The sequence below is a fragment of the Aristolochia californica genome, unplaced genomic scaffold, assembly GCF_029961685.1.
Source record: "Aristolochia californica isolate CCGP_79_NKW_82.1479 unplaced genomic scaffold, dmAriCali1.0.hap1 SCAF_3, whole genome shotgun sequence".
In the NCBI taxonomy this organism is placed as follows: domain Eukaryota; kingdom Viridiplantae; phylum Streptophyta; class Magnoliopsida; order Piperales; family Aristolochiaceae; genus Aristolochia; species Aristolochia californica.
In genome coordinates this window covers 3485229-3507337 of record NW_027181992.1, presented here as the reverse complement: position 1 = coordinate 3507337, position 22109 = coordinate 3485229, and the positions used below count along the sequence as shown (strand labels likewise).

The 22109-nt window shown below is 41.1% G+C and overlaps 3 protein-coding genes and 1 non-coding gene across 5 annotated transcripts; 1 reads left to right on the top strand and 3 right to left on the bottom strand.

The window, feature by feature from the left end:
• The first annotated feature begins 1997 nt into the window (after positions 1-1997).
• LOC137958955 (probable inactive receptor kinase RLK902) lies at positions 1998-5145 on the top strand. The gene is made up of 2 exons (XM_068806180.1): positions 1998-3506; positions 4108-5145. The coding sequence occupies exons 1-2, from the start codon at positions 2237-2239 to the stop codon at positions 4794-4796; spliced, it is 1959 nt and encodes a 652-aa protein (XP_068662281.1). The 5' UTR covers positions 1998-2236; the 3' UTR covers positions 4797-5145.
• Positions 5146-9195: 4050 nt separating this feature from the next.
• Positions 9196-9840, bottom strand: LOC137959306 (uncharacterized). The gene has a single exon (XM_068806711.1). The coding sequence runs from the start codon at positions 9728-9730 to the stop codon at positions 9338-9340; it is 393 nt and encodes a 130-aa protein (XP_068662812.1). The 5' UTR covers positions 9731-9840; the 3' UTR covers positions 9196-9337.
• Positions 9841-9968: 128 nt separating this feature from the next.
• Positions 9969-21925, bottom strand: LOC137959307 (sm-like protein LSM3B). Of its 2 annotated transcripts, XR_011114065.1 has the most exons (4): positions 21374-21925; positions 12331-12426; positions 10333-10488; positions 9969-10030 (listed from the first exon to the last, which is right to left on the bottom strand). XR_011114065.1 is itself a non-coding variant. In XM_068806712.1 (3 exons), exons 1-3 carry the CDS (start codon positions 21488-21490, stop codon positions 10756-10758), a joined length of 297 nt encoding a protein of 98 aa, XP_068662813.1. In that variant the 5' UTR covers positions 21491-21925; the 3' UTR covers positions 10567-10755. The 2 variants fall into 2 exon arrangements, 1 of the variants encoding a protein (XP_068662813.1); XM_068806712.1 differs by lacking the exons at positions 9969-10030; positions 10333-10488 and adding an exon at positions 10567-10839.
• LOC137960658 (U2 spliceosomal RNA) lies at positions 10126-10323 on the bottom strand. Its single transcript, XR_011114210.1, has one exon. It is a non-coding gene; the product is annotated as a U2 spliceosomal RNA (small nuclear RNA).
• Positions 21926-22109: the final 184 nt, after the last annotated feature.

Below are 22109 nucleotides of genomic sequence, written 5' to 3'. Positions count from 1 at the left end.
TTTCTTCCGCTTTCTTCCTCCTCTCACTTTTATGTCTTTTGGGCGGTTTGATGATTTTATAGTATGTCCATCTGGAGATTCTTCCACTCCGCGTCGTTACTGGATCTTGAACAATACATTAGCCTCGTTTTACAGTAAAAGAGATTTGCAAATTCTCCGGAGAATGTTTGTTTAAGCTAGAGAAACTTTGTACCTAAAGCATCCCCTCTGAGTAAGCCAGGAGCAGGTCTGCTCAGGGTTCATACCTTGTCGTGTGAAGGGACGCGAAAGGCAGTGTCAGTTGTACGTCGTTTTGACGACCCAAGCCCAGGGCCAAGCTGTTCCGACATTGCATCGTACACCATCCACGCCCAACTCCGCCCTGAAGGCATTCGATGCTATATGTGATATTGTATACACGATCGGAGAAGGCAAAAGTAGGCTTTGGAATTTGGAATTTTCACTGGAAATAGCAAGACATAAATTGGTAGTGTCGGTGTGGATCCATGAGGTGCAGCCCACGACGGTCATCGGTAAGCGATCCGGCGGATCGGGGAGCAGAGGCACGAGACGCGGTGCAGGGTGGGGTCCATCACCTATTATCATGGTCGAATAACAACCTCTGGATAGATAAATGAAAAAGCAACTGGTTACAGTTCACGACTTCACATGCACCGGAGACAACGAGGAGATGGGCCCCAGAGTTCTGCTGCAGGCAATCAAAGCTGTTTGGTCAACGGCAACATCTCACGTTTGGACTCTTTTATCACATCATCCAACGGTCAGGATCGACGGAGATGTGTACGATGGTATCGATACCCTTCGATCTGGGTTGAGACCGCGATTGCCTCTAATAGAAATTGTTGGGAAAGTGGCGAAAGTGGGAAAAAAATAGGAACGACAGAGTGACAGACTTCCTCGTTTTTAAGTATCTGTGCGGACTACAGAGAATCGGGAGAGAAACGCAGGGTCCCGGAGGACAGGGAGGAGTCGGAGCACTGGGCTCGGGTTTTATGGGTGGAAATTAGAATAAAAAAATCAAACCGGTTAACGGTCGACCCCAGTACAGGTTCGCGTGTCTGAACAAAGAAGGCGACGAAGCTGTGTGCTTCCCACGTTCAAGATATGGGCATTACGGGCCCACAAATTTTTAATCGCAAAAATCGTAATTTTTTGTTGGAATATCTCTTTCAGTGGCCCAGCCAACCGCCGTTACTTAGCGTCAAGATTTAGTCAATAGCTGCAATTAACCAGATTACCACCAAACGCGCATATAAGCAGCGGTAGAGAAAGTAAAGGGAGTACTCGAGCGCTCCACCTGCACTCCTGATGGCCTTTGTTTGGGCCCACCGAGGTTCCTTTTTCAAAAACCCACTCTCGCGCGTCTATGTGATGTTGTAATCTACACTAACGCATGACGCACACATCGAGCTTGACCGAGGAGGGAACTGAAATCACTCCGATCCGGTCTGACCGCCTCGCTCATGTGACTCTGCGAGCTGGCATAGTCCTAGAGTCTTACCCAGCGAGTGTACCTCCCCAACCGTACACGCGACTTTTCTTAAAGTTACTTTTTCTTTAAAACTATTAATTGTCCTCGACCCGAGAGGGTACTTTCGTCATGAAAAGCCTCGACGGCGCCAAAGGCCCAAAAGCTGAGTTGCATCTCAGGATCGGCGATTTTTTTGCGCGAGAAGAGACAAATGTTAGCAGTGATCACCGACGAGAAAAACCGTTGAACAGCCTCATCGCAGACAAAAGCAATTGATCGAAAATTTGCGTCCGACAGGTCGCTAACCCGTCGTTACCGTGCTACATGGGCGATTTCGGGACGAATAGAAAGGACCTACCAATTTATCGCGATATTATGGCGAGAGATGGGAAGAACTGAAACCTTGTGCGGTTTTCGGCTTCGGGTCCGGCTTCGACATGTCCGCACTGTCAGCAATCTTCGTAAATGTATAGCCAATAAAAAAAATTTCTCTCGGCAGAAAACTCGGCTCTGCGCTTAAATGGTGCTTCACGATATACCTTTAACAAAGGAAATCCAGCTTGCAATGACAAAAGTGAATTTTGATTTCGCGCTCGGAAAAATAAAGCGGAGAGGGAAAAATAAAGTGAAAGCAGTGACTAGGGTTTTATAGTTCAGATTCGCAAATAGCCGAGAGAGAGAGAGAGAGGGAGACGGAGAAGTTTGTGAACTCTTATGGAGAAAACTGGAGTGTAGTCAGTGAACGGCGGCTTTTGCCAACCGTTAATGGCGTCTCGCCTGTGGTTCTTGCTCGTCTTTTTCTGCTTCATCGGCGTTGGGAAACCGGATCTGCAGTCGGATAGGGCGGCACTTTTGGCTTTCCGAGCGGCGGTGGGGAGATCTTTGCCATGGAACGCGAGCCAGAGTCCCTGCGCGTGGCAGGGCGTTCGATGCGAGGGAGCGCGCGTGACGGTCCTGCGATTGCCTGGAACTGGACTCATAGGGGTCATTCCGGCGGGAATCGTCGGAAATCTGACGGGTCTCAGGACACTCAGTCTACGGTTTAACGCCCTTGCCGGCCTACTCCCCTCGGATCTGGCGTCGTGTAGGGATCTACGAAATTTATACTTGCAGGGAAACAAGTTCTCAGGCGAGATTCCGCCATTCATCTTCGTCTTGGAGAACCTCGTTCGCCTGAATCTTGCCCAGAATAATTTCTCAGGCGTCATCTCACCGGCGTTTAACAACCTCACTCGACTGGGCACGCTCTACCTTGAAAACAATCACTTAACCGGCTCGATTCCGGTCCTTAATCTATCGAATCTCGTTCAGTTCAATGTTTCGTTTAATCAACTCAATGGTTCGATTCCACAGAACCTCCGTGTTATGAAATCCGATTCCTTCCTCGGAAATTCACTATGCGGTCGACCGATGATCCCCTGCCCTGGGGAAGAGAATGAAAGCGGACATAAAAGTAAAAAGCTCTCCGGCGGAGCCATTGCTGGTATCGCGATTGCATCGGTGGTGGCGTTTCTTCTCATACTCCTAATCATCTTCCTTGTGTGCCGGAAAAAGCGGACCCGCCAGACTAGATCCGTCGACATTGCGACTGTGAAGCCGCCCGAGGCAGAACTTACCGGCGACAAGTCGATTCGAGAAGCAGAGAACGGGACACATAATGTGAGTAGTGGGGTTGTCGTCGCACCCGCGAGAGCAGGCGCTCCTGACCCCAGCGCGGCGAAGAAACTTATATTCTTCGGCAACGCGGCTAGGGTTTTTGATCTAGAGGATTTACTGAGGGCGTCGGCAGAGGTTTTGGGGAAAGGAACTTTCGGTACGGCTTACAAAGCTGTTTTGGAGGTTGGGACTATTGTGGCTGTGAAGAGGCTGAAAGATGTTACAATTTCAGAGAGGGAGTTCCGGGAGAAAATCGAGTCCGTTGGATCCATGGATCACGAAAATCTGGTTCCTCTCAGGGCCTATTACTACAGCAAAGATGAGAAGCTTCTCGTCTACGATTACATGGCTAACGGGAGCCTCTCTGCGCTTTTGCATGGTCAGTCTCCCTTCGACTCTATGATTACCTCTTTAGGCCATTTTTTTTGGGTTTTGAAAATTTTGATGAATCCAAATCGTCATGTTTTGTGAACAATGCTGTTACCTCCTCTTCTCCTTCTCTTTTTTCTTTTTTTTTGTTGTTCAATTTAACTTTTTCATGGATATTCATACTCTTCGTAGTTCGAAATATGTTCCTTTACAACAAGCATCGATTTTATTTGACTTCTTTTTTGCTGGAATTGGGAGGAGTTGGTTCATCTATCATACATCTCCATGTGAAAATGCATCTGGAGAAAGATAGGTCGAAGTTGTTTTCCATAGCTGGTGTTTGAATTTAATGTCGAAGGACAGGAAGTTGGCCTTTGAGATATTTCACTGGCCTTCCTTGCGACACGAGGTGTCTTCATCATCTTTCCGATTTCAAGTAGGCCAACAACTACCGCTATAAATTCCAGATTAGTAATTTCGAACCGTGGGGTTCATCAACTGGATTTTCTGCTAAAGCAGACCAAATTTCTCTGGCTTGATCCAAAGGTTGATTTCTAAATTTAGCTGCATTTGCTATGTGGTGATTCCCATTGTGTTCAACATTTGTGCAGGAAACAGAGGCGCAGGAAGAACCCCATTGAATTGGGATACGCGATCCGCCATTGCCCTTGGGGCAGCTCGAGGGATCGAGTACCTCCACCACAGGGGACCTAGCGTGTCCCACGGCAATATCAAATCCTCTAACGTGCTCCTCACCAAGTCTTTCGAAGCTCGCGTCTCTGATTTTGGCCTGGCACACCTCGTAGGACCCACTCCAACTCCCAACCGTGTCGCTGGGTACAGGGCTCCGGAAGTCACGGATGCTCGTAAAGTATCACAGAAGGCGGATGCTTACAGCTTCGGCGTCCTGCTGCTGGAGCTTCTCACTGGGAAAGCCCCCACTCATGCCCTCCTGAATGAGGAGGGGGTGGACCTTCCGAGATGGGTCCAGTCCGTGGTCCGGGAGGAGTGGACCTCAGAGGTATTTGATTTGGAGCTCCTGAGGTACCAGAGCGTGGAAGAAGAGATGGTCCAGCTCTTGCAGCTGGCCATAGACTGCTGCGCACAGTACCCTGACAAGCGGCCAACAATGACTGAGGTGGTTCGTCGTATCGAGGAACTGCGCCGTTCCAGTCTGCAACATGAACGTGACTCGCACATTCATCCAATCGATGATGGGGACGATGCATCTTCCCAGCGTACAGTTTCAGTGGATGGGTCTGGGGCACCCGCGCAGCAGCAGCCTTCGCTTTTAGATTGATTGACGGGGGGTGGGTTCGTTGGTTGGTTTCACCATTTTTATAGTTGCTTAATCGATCCTTGTGCTTGTTTTGTCTTTGGAACAGGGTTTAGCGTTTTCTATCCGCTCACTTAAAAATTTTTCTCTCCCACCCGCCAATTAAGCAACTGTTTAATATGTTGTTTCTCCAAATTCCCATTTTAAATAGCAGTTTTTCATTTTCATTTTTTCATTTTGTTTATTATATAGCCTTGATGAATAACTCTGTGAAATGGCGGTGGATGGCGCTTTTTAAGGTTCTTTTTAAGGCACTGTAATTACATTTTGTTTTGTGGTTCTTTTTAAAGCGCTTTGAGTTTGTTGATTGGTACTTGTTTGGCTATTTGTTTTTGTTTTTTTTTTTTTTTTGTCCATCGAAATCCTGACCGACGAGGAGACTTCCAAGCCATGTGCCTGAACTGGCGACCAATTTACACGAATAGATGCCGATCAAGGCTTCTCTCTGTCGTCAAAGCTTGCAACTGCTTCCATCGCCGTCACCTTGCTCCTGGAGGCAGCGGGTGTTTGGTGGTCGTTGTAGTTTGAAATTTGTGTGGTAGGAAAAACCTTCCGATCTGATGTGGACAAAAGATTTGCAGTTTCCACCTGTCCTGAGCTTACACGACAATCAGAAACTTGGGAAGTATTATTGATAAGATGAGGATATAGTTAAAGAGTAGAGATTTCTTTCCGGGTGGGACCCCATGGGTTGATTATTTTGGGGTGAGGAGGTCCACCTCTTAACTGCTATTGATCCTCTAATCGCCTATTTTCATTCATTAATGAAAGCGGAATCCTGCTATTGAAATATTTGGGACCAAAAATCAAGACCGCGGTTCCCGTTGTGAGATAGTGAACTGTGAGAGGTCGTAAAAATTAAACCCCACCTCCCTTGAGAGGCTAGATTATGAACGGATTTCTTTCAGAGGTTTGATCATTTACTGGTTGTATATTATTTCGGTGTATAAAGCGAATGCTGAGACAACAAAACAGGAGAAGAAGATTACAGATAGAGCAAATAACCAGAAGTTGTGAGCTCCAGAGGCCAATTGATTGATTCTTACGAACAGGGAGAAATTTCACCTCCCAAACAAGACAAAACGCTTCCCTAAACGCCAAAGAGTATACACCCTTTTTTTATTTTAATGGCTGTGGTTCTCGCATCTGGATCGACATCCACTGTCACAGCTTTCATATCTGGGAGCCTGTCGGCATTTGGTACTTCTTTGGACATGGAAACACGCACTTCGGTGCCATTCTCTTCTAAAAAAATGATCCATTTGGTACTCCGCAAGCTTAATAAAAAAGGCTTTCTAACAAAAGCTTATTAAGGCTGGAAATCCAGATCAGATTCGATCTCAAAATCTTCGGCAGGTGGGAGTTTTTTCTTTTTTTAATCTTCCATCGAAGGCAAGATGGGCAGGGAGGAAGAGACGTGAAGCCGGGACGAAAGGAAAGAATAAATAGAAAGAAACATGCTGTCAGATGGCTATAGGATTCTATCACCAAGAGACAAAAGGGGGTCAAACTCGTTTCAGTTATGATTCTCTTTCAGACACCAAACTGATATTCCTTTCTCCTGAAGAAATTTCTTCTCTCTTCCACCCACCGTTGGGTAGAAATAAAAGAACCATCGGTTTCTGTTGCTTCCATGCCACGGGCATTACCATGAAGCAAGAGTAATATCCTCTAGAGAATCCTGATTTTGGGTGTCCATATGATAATTTCGCGGAGAAAAAAATAGTTGGTGAGAAGATACTCTTTGTTTATAAGAGAGGAAGCTTATTGTCCTCACTCCAGGGAGAGCTTAATTTTCAATTATTTCATGAAAGAATCATAGAGATTGATAGATAGAGAGAGAGAATAAAAATGGAACTGATCTGCCAGATGTCGACCTCTTTCCTCATTAACCTCTCTTAGAAGTCACTCGTTCATAAAAGCTCAATTACACCATAGGGACCACAGTTCTGAGGTCTGCCTTCTACAAGGGACAGGATCGGCTTCCAATTTCTGCAAATGACAGCTCAGAACCAGATGCATGATATTTAGAACACTCACCCCGTTGCAGTATGTTATGAATCACCCTTCAACAACACTTCCCACAGTCCAAGATTTTGCTTCAAAAGTTCTATTTTACAAGGGTTTTAAATGTAAGGAAAGAGACAACAGGAGAGACGATAGTTGGGCAAAAAAGGGTTTTAAATGTAAGGAAAGAGACAAAAGGAGAGACGATAGTGGGGCAAAAAAAGGACATCTATAGCAGAGAAGATTGCAGTATAAAAAAGGACACCAAATGGCAACCCAAAATTAATGAGCACGCCAACAAAATGCCAATTTCTTCAACCTTAAGAATGATTTAGTAAGAACATGTCTATGAACATCATTATCGCTTAACAGTCACACAATTATAATAAGGTTCAGAGCAAAAAACAATTCAAGAGCAAGGAAGCTTATACACTACAAACGCCAGCTTTGTTTAGAAAGCAAGAAAGTAGGCAAATGAAACAGCTTCTCATATTCCACAAACAAAAAGAGATTCATATCTCAATGTAACAAAAGAGTCCTAAGGATTATATTGAGTAAATCTACGTATAAGGATTCCTCTCTGAGTGGATACCATTCAGGACAGAAATCTTCAAACACAACCTAGGATGAACCTAATGAACCCCTAAGCCTAGAGAAACTAGTTCTTATTTTACTTTTTTCTAAATGTTTGAATACGGACACCCACCCTTTACCCTTGGAGAGACTTGAACTCGAGACCTCACACTTGAAACCTCCCCAGGATGGACCTATCAAGTATGTATAGTAACAAATGAGGCAGGAGTTGCACAAATGTAAAATAAGAATAGCAGTTTCATGATTATGGCAGGAAGTGATTTATGTTAAAGTATCTTTATACCCCTCTAATGTAAGTTCGAGTACAAAGACCATCACATCAAGAAAAAGAAAAATTACTACTACAAGGCCAATGCCTCCAAGCAATGACCAAAGGTCCTCAGACACCTCCTTCCACCTTCTCCCAGACTACAGCTAGAAGGCCACGTCCCTTGCCAACTATGAAGTTACGCCCTCCATATTAAAAAGGTTAAAACCAAATAAATAAGAGCCCGCAAGGCGTGACCTATCCAATGTGACCTTTTCTAGCTTGTATACCACATAATATTGTCGGTTTTTCTTTTTCTCCCTGCAAGATGAGAATTTTATCAAGAGGAGAAGCTTACAAAAAGATATAGCAGCCAAGGCTATAACAGAAGACAATCAACTACCAAACAACAAGAGATTGATGGTCAACTCCTTCACCAGTAAAAGAATCCCAAAAGCTTGATATTGAACCAACATGTTCTTGAGATCCCAAAGGCTCCTTAAAGAGCCTAAGATGGTAGAGTAATTTAGAAGGATAGGCCATGAAAAGATCCAAATAACCTCTTGAGTCAGGAATAAGCAATTTATAGAAGCTTTTGCGGTGCACATTAAAATGTATAAACAGCATTTTAGAGTCATGGCATCTTCAAATGAGTAACAAGTCCAATCGAAAGGCATTCAAAACTAAACATTGGATAACAACCTCAATCAGCACTTTTTTTGACTTGTCAATCAAGAGCCATTATGTGTAATTTTTTCCTACATCCAGTCACAAAGATCTTCATTTTATAAAGTGTAGTCCACAGAGATTAGAGGCTAACGAGAGTCAGGAAGTGAAAGAAAGAGAGCTGACAACCAACTGTTTATACATTAAAAAAAAAAAAAAAGTTCACAACCAACCAGCTTGATCCACAAAGAGCCACTATATCCCACTTGGCTAGAAACATCTTTGGAAAAAAGACATAAAAAATTAAAGCTTCTTATGCTATAAATTTAGAATTATGATAAAGCATAAATAACCTCATCTTAGAATTTCAAAACGATGATAAAGTATAATTTAGCAAACTAAAGACTCTCAAAGGATAGAATCACCAATAACTCCTTGCATATTAACAGGTGCAAGATAACTTATCCTTTTTTTTCTTCTTCTGCCCATGTATCGATGCTAGAGGAAATCAAAACTACTTGGTTAAGCTTGGAAATCCAACAGCATACGGCTGATTATTAGGCAAGACTAAATGTAAGTTATCAAAAAAAGCTTTCTCAGGTCTTATCTAGGCCACTTGCATGCACATAGCATTAAATTTATAATTGCACAAAAAAAAAAAATCAAACTTCATGCATATCCGAATGAATCCTCGAAAATAAGTAGATATAATTTAGATTCGGTAAAGTTTCTTGCATAACGTAATCGGGACTAAAAGGTTTCACAGAAGCGAAGAATATAAACTGAATTTAACCACGAAATGAGTTGCTGTTAGCACAGAAACATTCATAATCGCCTTGCAAGGAGTCATATTACTCACCGGATCATATTCGAATTAAGAAAGCAAATGATCCAATACACAACCACAAAGGTCTCAACATAACTACAAAGTGGTATGCAACTAGAAAAAAGTGGATAAAACGGGCAACGGGCAGAGAGAAAAAGGGCTTAACTATTCCTCATTCTTCAGCTTCTCGATCCTCTGCTTGAGCTGTTCAATGCGGACGACGAGGTTGGTAACGGCAAAGAGGAGCCAATAGAAGATAAGGGCAGCGGCAATGAGAAGGGCGTTGCGTTGGCTTTTCATGATAGATTTCTGATGGCGGAGATATTCGGTGGGGGAGCATGAGACACTTTCGCAGGTGGGACGAGTCTCGTACTTCCAATAGATATCCATGAGCAGAAAGAGGCAGAACGGGAGAACCGAAAGCATCGGTTTAAGGGCGCTGTGGGTGACCGAAATAAGACCCTTCCGGAGGCTGTCGACGCCGGGCAAGGTCAGGAGGAGGATCATTATTGCCTCCGCCCCGGCAATGTATCCGAGAACTACCCATTCCAAAGCCATTATCCTTCCTCTAACCAATCAAGTGGGTCGAACCGGAGCCGAAGAAGAAGAAAACCCTAGTTTTCGGGGATTATGGAACTCTCCTCTCTGTGAACTTTGTGAGGTGAATGATGGTGGTCGGAAGGAGAAATCTATGAAGGGACGTTTGGGTCAGAAGAAGCGATGACCAAGGCACGTGGCACATGTGTAAGTTTCTTCTTTTTGCTTTTCCTCTCTCTTTTCCTTCGTGCGAAAGAAAAGAATCGATGCTTCGAGACGCCAACCCGAACTCATTGAGTTTGGTTTCTCTCGTTTCCTTCTCTGCAACTCGACCCAGAAAAGAAAAATCGTCAAGCAAAGATTGGAAAAAAACCAGGTTTCTTTTACATGTTGAAAAAATTTAAATTAGGATTTGGTAAGGGTGCGCCAGGGCCTTGCAGTAGTGCAACGCATGGACGACGCTCAAGGGCCCCCGGTAGCAAGCTACCGATAATGGGTCCTCCCCCACAAGAAATTAATTTAATATCATGTGGCCCGATGGACCACGTATCAGATATTAAACTGATAAGAACAGATACTACACTTGATCTTAGCCAAAAGGCCGAGAAAGGTATGCTTCTTACCGCAAATTAGCTCGCCTTTTATTCAACACTGCTACTGCCCTTCTCCGCTGATTTCTCCATGAGGGACTAAAGAAGATACTGGGCCGAGTAGATTTCTCACTTCGCGGTGTGGTCCGTTTCCATGGCGCTTCAGTTAATATCCACCCACCCTATAGGCTACAACAACAGCCAAAAAGATTCCTGGAGGATGTCAACTCAGTTCAGCATGAACCGATTCGGATGGGGAAAACAGAATGATCAAACGGATGGCCTTCAAGTAGTAAAAAACCAAATTTAATCAAAATTATGCAACCGCGGCCATCAACTAAACCAAATCCTACCATCATTTGAAAAAAGTAAATATTACAATGAGAAGATATTGAGATACATTTGCGACTTTTAGAACTATGAATTCCTCAATGACATGAGCAATCCTACTCTTCACTAAGTCGCGGTCCTAAGAGGTGGTGAGACCAATATTACACCGTCACCTCTGACAAAAAGAAACGTAACTGTGCGTCTGGTAGTCTGTGAGGAAAAAATTAAAAAAAGAAAAAGGAAAGGAACTGTCAAGGAAAGACTAATGTTGAATTCAAGGCACAACTTTCATTTGAACCATAAGACAGAAATTAACATACATGAAGTTAATTTTGGTAGAATTACAGAGTAAATGAACAACCCTTTGCCCTTAATTCTTAATCGCAGAATTCTTCTGGGGAGCGACAACTGGTAGACATTTGGCCATTTCAACCTGTGGTATCATTCTGTCCAACATTGACAGTGCCTCTACTCTTTCTCCCAAAAATAAATGACGACTAATAAATAATAAAAAAAAAGGTCCATCCACTGAGAATCCAGTCCAGCAAGCATGTGAAAATGGTGGTATTCTAAAGATAGTTTATGGAAATGGTCAAGAAGATTTGATTACTGCAACTCTTAGAAGGTTGTTAGTTCAAAAGCAATCCAGAAAAGCCTTTAAATACCTCATCCTAAGAAGATCACAGATATGGTATAATCTGAAGCAAATGCAAAGCAAAAATTCCATGTTGCTTTGCAAAACTTAAATTTAGAAATGGTCAACATTCATTGCAAGGCATGTACGTAGTACAGTTAACTTGGCAGATTTCTTGATGGAAAAAGAAGAATCAGATTTGTTGATGAAAGAAAGTATCTGAACCTTCCTCAGATAGTATTTTCCTCCCTTAATTTCTTATATTGGATTTTCAGTCAGTGATGTGAAAATCTTTGTTCTTTATTTTGATAACTGTTTTTCTTTTTTACATGAATAATATGATGAATAAGTTATGATTAAGAATTCTATCCTCTTTTTTTCGAGATCATTAACCCTTTTGACCCTCTGCTACTAGTCAATACTTGAACTGAAAATTATTAATCACTGTGATGGTTCACTCGAATAAAACTGAAATCTAACAAAACCTCATTTGCAAAGGTAATGCCACTTCATTTTCAGTCAAAACAACAAGAAAGTGACTTATGCACTCATAACCTCAAGTAGTAATGCAAGTTCCACAGCTCTTAAACTTTCTTCTGAATGATAACGTTAATACACTTTCCAGATTAAAACTCCAACAAGGCCAAGTTAGAATCCCAATTATCAGAACTACCTCTCAAGCTTCTCATACTGTCTACTGCATTGGACCATGATCTTTTTACTGTTGAAGATCCAGCCAACTCTAGCTCCTTTTCCTACAGGTGTAGATTCTGCATATTGCCTATATTTTATGGAGCAGGCTCCTAAAAGAAGTGAACAGGAAACACAGTTTGACCTAAACTCCTCTCTTAGCCTCTTCTATAATTTCTCTCTCATCATGGAGTCCATCTCCAACCTTAGCTTCTCAATGAAAAAACTCACCAATTTTTTTTCAACCATTTGTGCAAGGAAAATTAGTCCAAAAATTGTGAAAGAAAAAAACACAGCATGGAGACAACTGACCTCTCTGTTAAGCTAATAAAACCATAAAAGAAGTTTGATGAAATAGAAAAGTGAAAGAAGCGTACCCGAACAATCTCTTCATAGGTTTCATCATCAATTTCTACAGTTGTAACAATCTCTTCAACATCCCCAAGTATCATATTCAAGTGCTGATCATAAGCCTACAGAAAGGAAAACAAAAAATGAAAAATTGGCTCTTTCATATTCTTTTTTTTTTATCACAAGAAAGTTGGATCATCAGTCTGCCTTAGAGAGTGAAAACAGAGGAAACTAAGAACCTAAAAAAGAACAGGATTTCTGTACCAGAATTGTCTGTCAAGCTAAATTGGTGGCTTCTGTAGAGAATTTCGTTGCACTCCGGACCAGGGTTTTCTGACCCCGGATCATGACCCAACCCAGGTTCTTCAAAATCTGGGTTGGGTGACCAGAGCTGGACTCGGGGCAAGTTGGAGGGGATTCACCCTAAATAGGACTAAGTTCAACATCCTGACCCGACTTGCCCCATAAAAATCTGGGTCAAGCTGCCAGTCAGAAAACCATGCTCTGGACATGTATGAATCAGACAATTTTGACCTATTTGGTGCACAAAGAAAACTGAGCTTTAGAATTTAGATACCCCACTAATTTCGTGAAGATGAGCTAAATCATCTATCTTTCACACTTTCACCTAATAATAGAATCAAAATTATTTAAAAAAAGATCCCATCTCACCCAAGCACAGGGACCAATAATGTCAAGGCCAGCAAATGGCAAAGTTTCTGTCAAGGAGTCTAGGCAAGACCCAACCCTTTAAAGACACTATGAAAGGCTAGGCACCATCTAGACAGCACAGATACTATGACTACTATCAGATTCTCACAAATGCGATATTCACCACACAAAACCTTGGCCCTGTTAAGCAAAGACAAGCTGGTCAGACTCACACAGTTGTGATCTTTGCCACCCAAAAGCTGGGGCAAGTTAAGCAAGACTATCGATCCAGTGGATGAACCAAATGACCAACATAGAGCATCTAGCCTTCATGTGCAATGGGCAGCAGTAGAGGTCAGCATCAAGGCATATCAAACATTCACTATGACAGCATCTGACTCAGAAACGGGACACTTAAGCACACTACATGAACAAAGAAACATGCCAAACCCTCAGGGATGTGTGTAACAGGAACAGAGGAGGAGCATGTATGCAAGCAGGCATCCAAAAAGTGAATATAGACCACCATATAGTGCAAGTGAATGCAAGGGCAATTAGGGGCAGACACCAGGGGCAAGAAGGGCAGTTGCCAGGTAGCAGATGGCAAAAGTCCAACAAGCAACTTCCACAACTGAGCATAAAGTGCACAAGAGCCTCAACTTTCAGCACTGAGCTGGCAAGCAACAGCATGTTTTGTGCCAAAAGCACGACACAACTACTTTTTCACTGTTTGTGATGCTCACCATGAATTCCATGTCATCGACATTCCTATCAATATCTGAATCCAAGCAAGAGTTTTTCTGCCTCCTTTTTGTATGTCATGAGGTCACTGTTTTGCAAGAGAGCATAGCAAAGAATCCTTAATCCCCTACAATTGTCAGAGATGCCTTTTCCCTATTTTCATAATCTTTCCATGAAGATTGATGAAAAAATAAAAACCTAATCCAATCAAAGAAATGAGTTTTAGGAGTTTGAATCTGATGAAAGATGCCAATAGTGTTATTTTTAGTAGGTGGGGTCCAGCCCATGAGTGGGTCCCACCACTAATCTCTTTCGTGTGAAAGAGATAAAGAAAAAGAAACGGAAGGGGTTTTTCTGCATAGCGATAGAAACAGAGAGCGGGAAAAACAAAAAGAGGAACCAGCGCGAGAGAGAAACAGTGCGCGAGAGAAACAGAAAGGGTTTTTCGCCGTGAGCGAAAAACAGTGCCGTGAGCGAGAAACAGTGCCGTCAGCGAGAAGAAAAAGGGGTTCGACCGAGAGGAGAAAAGAGAGGAAGAAAAGAAAGAAGGTTTTTGAAGCTTCTCCAAAGTCGTTTTTCTTTCATCCTTATTTTGGTGAAATCTCCATATCCGGTGATCTCTAGCCTCTATTTATTTGGTTATCTCTCAATTAGTGTGAATGAGTTTGAATTAGAAACTTGTTTTCTCTCATGATATTTGTAAACCTCAAGTTTGGGCAAACTTGAGAGAAATTGATATTGTAAACCCATATTTAATAGTGGAAGATTATTCAGATTTGCCCCGCGTTTTTTCCCTTCACACTGAAGAGTTTTTCCACGTAAATCTCGTGTTGTGGTTGTATGATTGAGTTTGGTTGTTAGAGCTTCCATTAAGAGCATTTGGTAGTTTGTGAATTTGCTTTGTGGTGCTTCTCATAACAAGTGGTATCAGAGCTTTTGGTTATTTGGGGTTTTTTTTTTATCCAATGGAGAGTTCAAATGCTGCTAATAGAATGGTTGGTTTGAATGGAGAAAATTGGATAATATGGAAAGCAAAAATGGAAGACTATTTGTATTGCAAAGACTTGTATCACCCATTGAAGGGGAAAAACCTGAAAATATTTCAGATGAAGAATGGAAGAAACTTGATAGAAAAGCAGTTGGCCATATCCGACAGTGGGTGGATGATAGTATTTTTCACCATGTCTCAAGTGAAACTTCAGCTAAATCATTATGGAAAAAATTAGAGGATTTATATGAGAGAAAGACAGCTGGAAATAAAGCTTTCCTCATAAGGAAGCTTGTGAATTTGAAGTACAATGACAATAGTTCTATTGCACAACATCTCAATGAGATAAAGAGCATTGTAAATCAATTGACAGCCATGAAGATGGTTCTTGATGATGAGCTCCAAGCCCTTCTATTATTGAGTTCTCTACCAGATAGTTGGGAAACCTTAGTGGTGTCTTTGAGCAACTCCGCTCCGGATGGAATTGTGAGTATGAGTCTTGTCACTAGCAGCTTGTTGAATGAAGAGACAAGAAGAAAATCACTAGGTTATTCCCACTCTCAAGCATTGGTGTTTGAAAAGAGAGGTAGAAGCAAAAGTAGAAAACCTCAAGAGAGAGGAAAATCTAGAGGAAAGTCAAAGTCAAGAAGGGATCTTGAGTGCTACTATTGCCATAAGAAGGGACATATCAAGAGTGAGTGTCGGTTTCTCAAGAAAGCACAAAAGGAAGGAAAATATAGTGCCAAAGAAAAAGAGAATGAAAAAGATGAAAACACAATAGTGTTGGATAATGAAGTTGCCATTATGACTTATGATGTAGATTCTCTTTTAGCAAGTGATTTTGAAACAAGTTGGATTGTTGATAGTGGTGCTTCCTTCCATGCTACTCCTCATGCAGAGTATTTTTCTATGTTTCAGTCAGGTGATTATGGAACAGTGAAAATGGGAAACACAGGTTTTTCGAAAGTTAAAGGAAAGGGGGACATAGTCGTCAAAACTAACCTCGGGTGCAAGATGATTCTTCGAGATGTAAGGTATGTCCCAGATCTTCGCTTTAACATAATCTCTGCAGGCAAATTAGATGAAGAGGGATTTGATAGTCGTTTTGTTAATGGCAAGTGGAAGCTTTGCAAGGGATCACTTATACTAGCAAAAAGAATCAAGTCATGTACTCTTTACAAAACTGAAGTAGAAGTCATTAATGAAGGCTTGACTGCAACCCTAGAAGCAAACTCATCAAATTTATGGCATAAGAGACTTGGACATATGAGTGAGAAAGGGTTACAGATTCTAGCAAAGAAGGATCTTTTACCTAAAGGTATGAAAATTTCTCCTTGTGATGATTGTTTATTTGGTAAACAACATAGACTTACCTTTGCTAGAAATGCTCACAAGAAAGATACAAAGATTTTTTATCTTGTCTATTCTGATGTATGCTCAATGGATGTTAAGTCTCTTGGTGGTGCAGAGTATTTTGTTACTTTTATAGATGATGCTTCCAGGAAGGTTTGGGTCTACACTATGAAATTCAAATGGGAAGTTTTTGATATATTTCAAAAGTTTCATGTCATGGTTGAAAGGGAGACAAGTAAACAACTTAAATGCTTACGTAGTGATAATGGAGGTGAATATACTTCTAGAGCATTTAAAGATTATTGTTCAAAACATGGAATTAGGCATGAGTTGACAGTTCCAATGACCCCTCAACACAATGGTGTAGCTGAAAGGATGAATCGCACCATTGTGGAAAGGGTAAGGTGTATGCTTTCTACAGCTAAATTACCTAAATCCTATTGGGGGGAAGCTGTGAGGATTGCAGTTTATTTAATAAATTTGTCACCCTCTTACCCTTTGGGAGAGGATATTCCTCAGAGAGTATGGAAAGGAAAAGACATCTCTTATTCCCATTTGCATGTATTTGGTTGTAAAGCTTTTATGCATGTACCCAAAGAAAACAGGTCAAAGCTTGATGTGAAATCTATTCCATGTGTATTTGTTGGATATGGAGATGATGAATTCGGATACAGATTATGGGATCCTAAGAATAGGAAGTTGCATAAAAGTAGAGATGTGGTCTTTCATGAAGACAAAACCATTGAAGACCCTGAAAAAGTTGAAAAAAGTCAAAAGTACTCCAGATATTACCTCATTCTTGCCTCCTATGTCCCTTCCTACACCAGTTATTGAAGAAAGTGTAGAATCTCATGAAGAGGATGATGTTATCCATGAAGATGTGACTCTTAATGATGATGAATTGGGGGAGCAACTAAATGAACCCTCTCAAGAAGTTGAAGAAGAAGAAACTCCTATTGAACAACCGGTGGCTGAACTTGAATTAAGAAGATCTCAAAGAGGTAGAATTCCTTCTCAGAAATATCCTTCTAATGAGTTTATTACTCTTACTGATGCAGGTGAACCTGAAAATTTTCAAGAAGCTCTGAAAGATAAGAACAAGAATATGTGGTTGAAAGCTATGAAAGAGGAGATAAACTCTTTGCATAAGAACCACACCTTTGAGTTGGTGACACTGCCGAAGGGTAAGAAGACCTTGGAAAACAAATGGGTTTACAAACTGAAACAAGAAGGGAATAATAATGTCAAGTACAAAGTAAGATTGGTTGTAAAAGGTTTTAGCCAAAAGAAAGGAGTTGATTTTGAGGAAATTTTTTCACCTGTAGTGAAAATGCCATCAATTAGACTGATTCTTAGTCTAGCTGCTAGCCTAGACTTAGAGATTCAACAAATGGATGTCAAAACAGCATTTCTCCATGGTGACTTAGAAGAGGAGATATATATGGAACAACCAGAAGGGTTCAAAGAAAAAGGGAAAGAACATATGGTTTGTAAGTTGAAAAAGAGTCTCTATGGGTTGAAACAAGCCCCAAGACAGTGGTATAAAAAGTTTGACTCCTTTATGATGGGTCAAAGCTACAAGAGGACATCTACAGACCATTGTGTTTACTGTAAAAGGTTCCCAAATGGTTGTTTTATAATTCTTTTGTTGTATGTTGATGATATGCTAATTGTTGGGCAAGATATGAATTCGATTGACAGGTTAAAAAAGGATCTCAGCAAGTCCTTTGATATGAAGGACTTAGGTGCAGCCAAACAAATTTTGGGCATGAGGATTTCTCGTGATAGAAAGAAGAAGAAAATTTGGTTGTCACAACATAAGTACATTGAGAAGATTCTTGAGAGGTTCAACATGAAAGATGCAAAACCGATAAGTACACCACTTGCAAATCATTTCAAATTAAACTCCCAACAGTGTACTTCAATTGAGAAGGAAAAGGAAGTCATGGAGAAGATACCCTACTCCTCAGCAGTAGGAAGTTTAATGTATGCTATGGTATGTACTAGACCAGACATTGCTTTTGCAGTTGGTGTTGTGAGTAGATTTCTTGCAAATCCAGGGAAAGAACATTGGGCTGCTGTTAAGTGGATTCTCAGGTGCCTCAAAGGGTCTAGCAAATTGTGTTTATGTTTTGGTAGTTCAAAACCTATATTAGAAGGTTTTACAGATGCAGATTGGGCAGGTGACATAGATGGGAGAAAGTCTACGTCAGGTTACTTGTTTACTTTTGTAGGGGGAGCCATCTCTTGGCAATCTAAACTTCAAAAATGCATTGCTCTCTCTACAACAGAGGCTAAATACATTGCAGCAACTGAAGCTAGTAAAGAAATGTTGTGGTTGAAGAGGTTGATGGGTGAGATAGGCTTCAAACAAAAGAGGTATGCAATTCATTGTGATAGTCAAAGTGCTTTGGACTTGAGTAAGAATGCTACTTTTCATAGTAGGACAAAACACATTGATTTGAGGTATCACTGGATTAGAGATGTGTTGGAAAATGATATGTTATCACTTGTGAAGATCCATACTGATAAAAACCCATCAGATATGATGACAAAAGTGGTGACCAAGGAAAAACATGAGTTGTGCACTAGTCTAGCCGGTATGGAAGATTGTGGTGAGCCCTCCTCATGGTCTGGAGGGGGAGATTGTTATTTTTAGTAGGTGGGGTCCAGCCCATGAGTGGGCCCCACCACTAATCTCTTTCGTGTAAAAGAGATAAAGAAAGAGAAACGGAAGGGGTTTTTCTGCATAGCGATAGAAACAGAGAGCGGGAAAAACAAAAAGAGGAACCAGCGCGAGAGAGAAACAGTGCGCGAGAGAAACAGAAAGGGTTTTTCGCCGTGAGCGAAAAACAGTGCCGTCAGCGAGAAGAAAAAGGGGTTCGACCGAGAGGAGAAAAGAGAGGAAGAAAAGAAAGAAGGTTTTTGAAGCTTCTCCAAAGTCGTTTTTCTTTCATCCTTATTTTGGTGAAATCTCCATATCCAGTGATCTCTAACCTCTATTTATTTGGTTATCTCTCAATTAGTGTGAATGAGTTTGAATTAAAAACTTGTTTTCTCTCATGATATTTGTAAACCTCAAGTTTGGGCAAACTTGAGAGAAATTGATATTGTAAGCCCATATTTAATAGTGGAAGATTATTCGGATTTGCCCCATGGTTTTTTCCCTTCACACTGAAGGGTTTTTCCACGTAAATCTCGTGTTGTGGTTATATGATTGAGCTTGGTTGTTAGAGCTTCCATTAAGAGCATTTGGTAGTTTGTGAATTTGCTTTGTGGTGCTTCCCATAACAAATAGCTCTGGTATGTTGGAGTTGCTTCCAACCTTTAGCAGCAAAGAAGCAACTTCAGTCAAGTCTGTCAACCCCAAGAGACATGATCCAGGACAAATTAATGCCTCCAAGCAATTAAGAAGCCATCCAAGAATAAATGAGCTCACCCAAACAGTCATCAAATCTCATTGACTACTTTATGGTTTGGAAGATATTTAGGGACATGTCAGCTCATTCATATTAGAAAATCTACTACATGGTAGTTTCATCTTTTCACATCAGCTGTTGTTTCTGGAGTTTACATTTTCTTGTTGTACATGTTTAGATATATCCCTAGATTTATTTTCATAAAATTTGAGTATGTATATTGGGAGAATAAGGTTTTAAGTAATTTTAAGGGCATAGGGGCATGTAATATTATATTTTTTCACTTAATAAACCCTCAACGAGAGTTAGTTGAGATTCTCACTTCTCAACTTCTTCTCCCCTCTTTCTTCCAATTCCTCTCACTCTATTCTCATCCCTACCTTTTCATAGGAACCACCAATAGATACTAGGAACAACTCAGGAAGGACATATTGAAGGGTAGAAGCAAAACTGACCAATCAAAAGAAGTTACTATATCACATTCCCCCTACATATAACACATAGTTAGTAACAAACTAGGTGTAGAAGTAGTTAGTAACCAGGCACTTCCAAGGTAGTTGGTTAACAATCCACCTACAAAGGCTCATTATAGCATTAAGTGAAGGCACAAATGTATCAAAGAACCCCCTAAGCGCAACTATCAAATGGGACAATGGCTCAACACAGCTATGTTTTTCATCATCTTCCAATTACAATTTACTTTTCTTGCAATTATTTGCTTTTTCCACATTATTTAAATTCCTTGCAAAATGTATTTTTCCTATGCCATCCACATTCTTTACAAAAAATTACCTTTCATGCATCAAATCTTTTTAACCCTTTGTCGTTGTCCTTTTGATCCACTTGGCCTTTGATTTTTATTTTCATTCAGAAACATGCAATAATCTTATCTACAATTACCTGTGCCCCAAACTATCTTGGCAATTTGGATTCACTTGTCTTGGAGTGCAACCTCTGTTACCATCAAGAAAACATTTGATCGACTTGAACAAAAAAGTTATCTCACAGTGAATAAATCCAAACTCTTCACACAAATGTGCAGGATGTAGTGAGATGATACCAGACACTCGGAATTCTTTGACCAACAATGGGAGCCTAAGCCTAACCAAGTTTGACTGACATCCAACTGGGCAGTCTTTCAGCAGTTTGTTTGGATTTTGGATGAAGCTTTGGAATAAGCACCACGCGAGGCCCAAAGCAGGAATTGGTAGTTAGAGGAAAAAAAAAAGATTAAAAAATAGTCGAGGCCTTTTTCTTCTGTTTTGTTAATTTTTGACACTGAGATAGATGATTCTAACTCCAAGAGTGTACGCAGAGTAAAGGATGTTGCAAATGATAATTATTGCCACTTAGATCTTTAGTGGGGTCCGTATTTCAAAGCCTTGATCTTTTTCCTATGATATTATAATTCGCATATTGAGATGAACAGTTAAGAAAGGGCCCTAAAAATTTCAACGCATATAAAAGTATCTCGACTAGAACTTTGCTCATGTTCAACCAGAAAGTTGAATGTTTGATCCTTGGAATAAGTTGGTCACTTGTCCCGTTAAATTAATCAATCTTGACAACAAAATAAAATAATTCCAAGATGATGAGAAACTATGTGTTGGCAGTTAGTTGAGTTGAAAATAATCACATCCATAATGCCTTTTTGAGTTCGTTTAATCATATAATTGAGAAAAAAAAATAAGAAAATTCTTACCGAAAAAAATGTATAAAAAACAAACCAAGAAAAAGAAAAACGGAGACAAGAAACCGTGAAGAGTAATATTTGAAGAACAACAAAGAAACTGATGAGTCACGACTACATCTCCTCCGCCCGCTGTATTAATAAACCGAAGCTATTCGACAATCTAAAACGAAAAGAAAAGATTAGCATCGGTTGAGGGCATGCGGTATTAAAATAATTCTCCTTACATGTAATTTTCCTCTTAGCTCTCTGTCCGAACGGAGCTTGACGTAGATTCTTTCATCCAAACTAAGCCTGATGAGATCGAGGGGCTCTTTTACAGCACTTTCTTCTTCGCTCGCCATTCCCTCAAACCTCCGAAGATCTCAGCGTCACGAACCGGTCGAACGGATTCCACTCAAAACCAGATTTATTTATGCGCGAAAAAGTATCGGTTTCAAATTTGAATCGTTTGATGGCAGATAATCGGATTACCCCGAAAATACAAAAAAGGTGGCGGTCTAGGTGAGTCGGATGAACAGGGCGAATTTGGACCGAGTCGCATCAACTCGTTTTCCTTCCACTGCCGACAGATGGAGGTTATCGCTGTTCTGTGAAACCAGCCTCACGCTGTGCCCTCCGATCTAAGAACAGAGTCCCCCAAGCTTTCGCCAGGGAAACACGGCTCAACTGCGCGGCTTGGAATGGGCGAATCGCATTGTTCAAGCCAGCCCAAACCCCGTTAAACCAACCGACTATCCACACCACCTCATGGCCCCCACTTGGGTTACAAGCTCACGTTACCGAACTCGGCTATGTCATGGACGGATAGCTACAATATAAAGGACTGTAATATTGTTATTTTTGTCTATGTGGGATTATTGGGTTTCAACCTTCCTGAATTCGGATAAATCTGAGCAAGCCGTACTCCACCGGTGACCTAGAATTTTTTAATTCTTTTTCCCCCTTAATCCTACCAATAAA

Coding starts and splice junctions, on each gene's coding strand:
- LOC137958955 (XM_068806180.1), top strand. CDS start 2,237: ATGGCGTCTCGCCTGTGGTTCTTGCTCGTCTTTTTCTGCTTCATCGGC. Junction 3,507..4,107: donor CCTCTCTGCGCTTTTGCATG/GTCAGTCTCCCT, acceptor ACATTTGTGCAG/GAAACAGAGGCGCAGGAAGA.
- LOC137959306 (XM_068806711.1), bottom strand. CDS start 9,730: ATGGCTTTGGAATGGGTAGTTCTCGGATACATTGCCGGGGCGGAGGCA.
- LOC137959307 (XM_068806712.1), bottom strand. CDS start 21,490: ATGGCGAGCGAAGAAGAAAGTGCTGTAAAAGAGCCCCTCGATCTCATC. Junction 12,427..21,373: donor AGCTAAGAGGAAAATTACAT/GTAAGGAGAATT, acceptor TCCTTTCTGTAG/GCTTATGATCAGCACTTGAA. Junction 10,840..12,330: donor CCTATGAAGAGATTGTTCGG/GTACGCTTCTTT, acceptor TTTTCCTCACAG/ACTACCAGACGCACAGTTAC.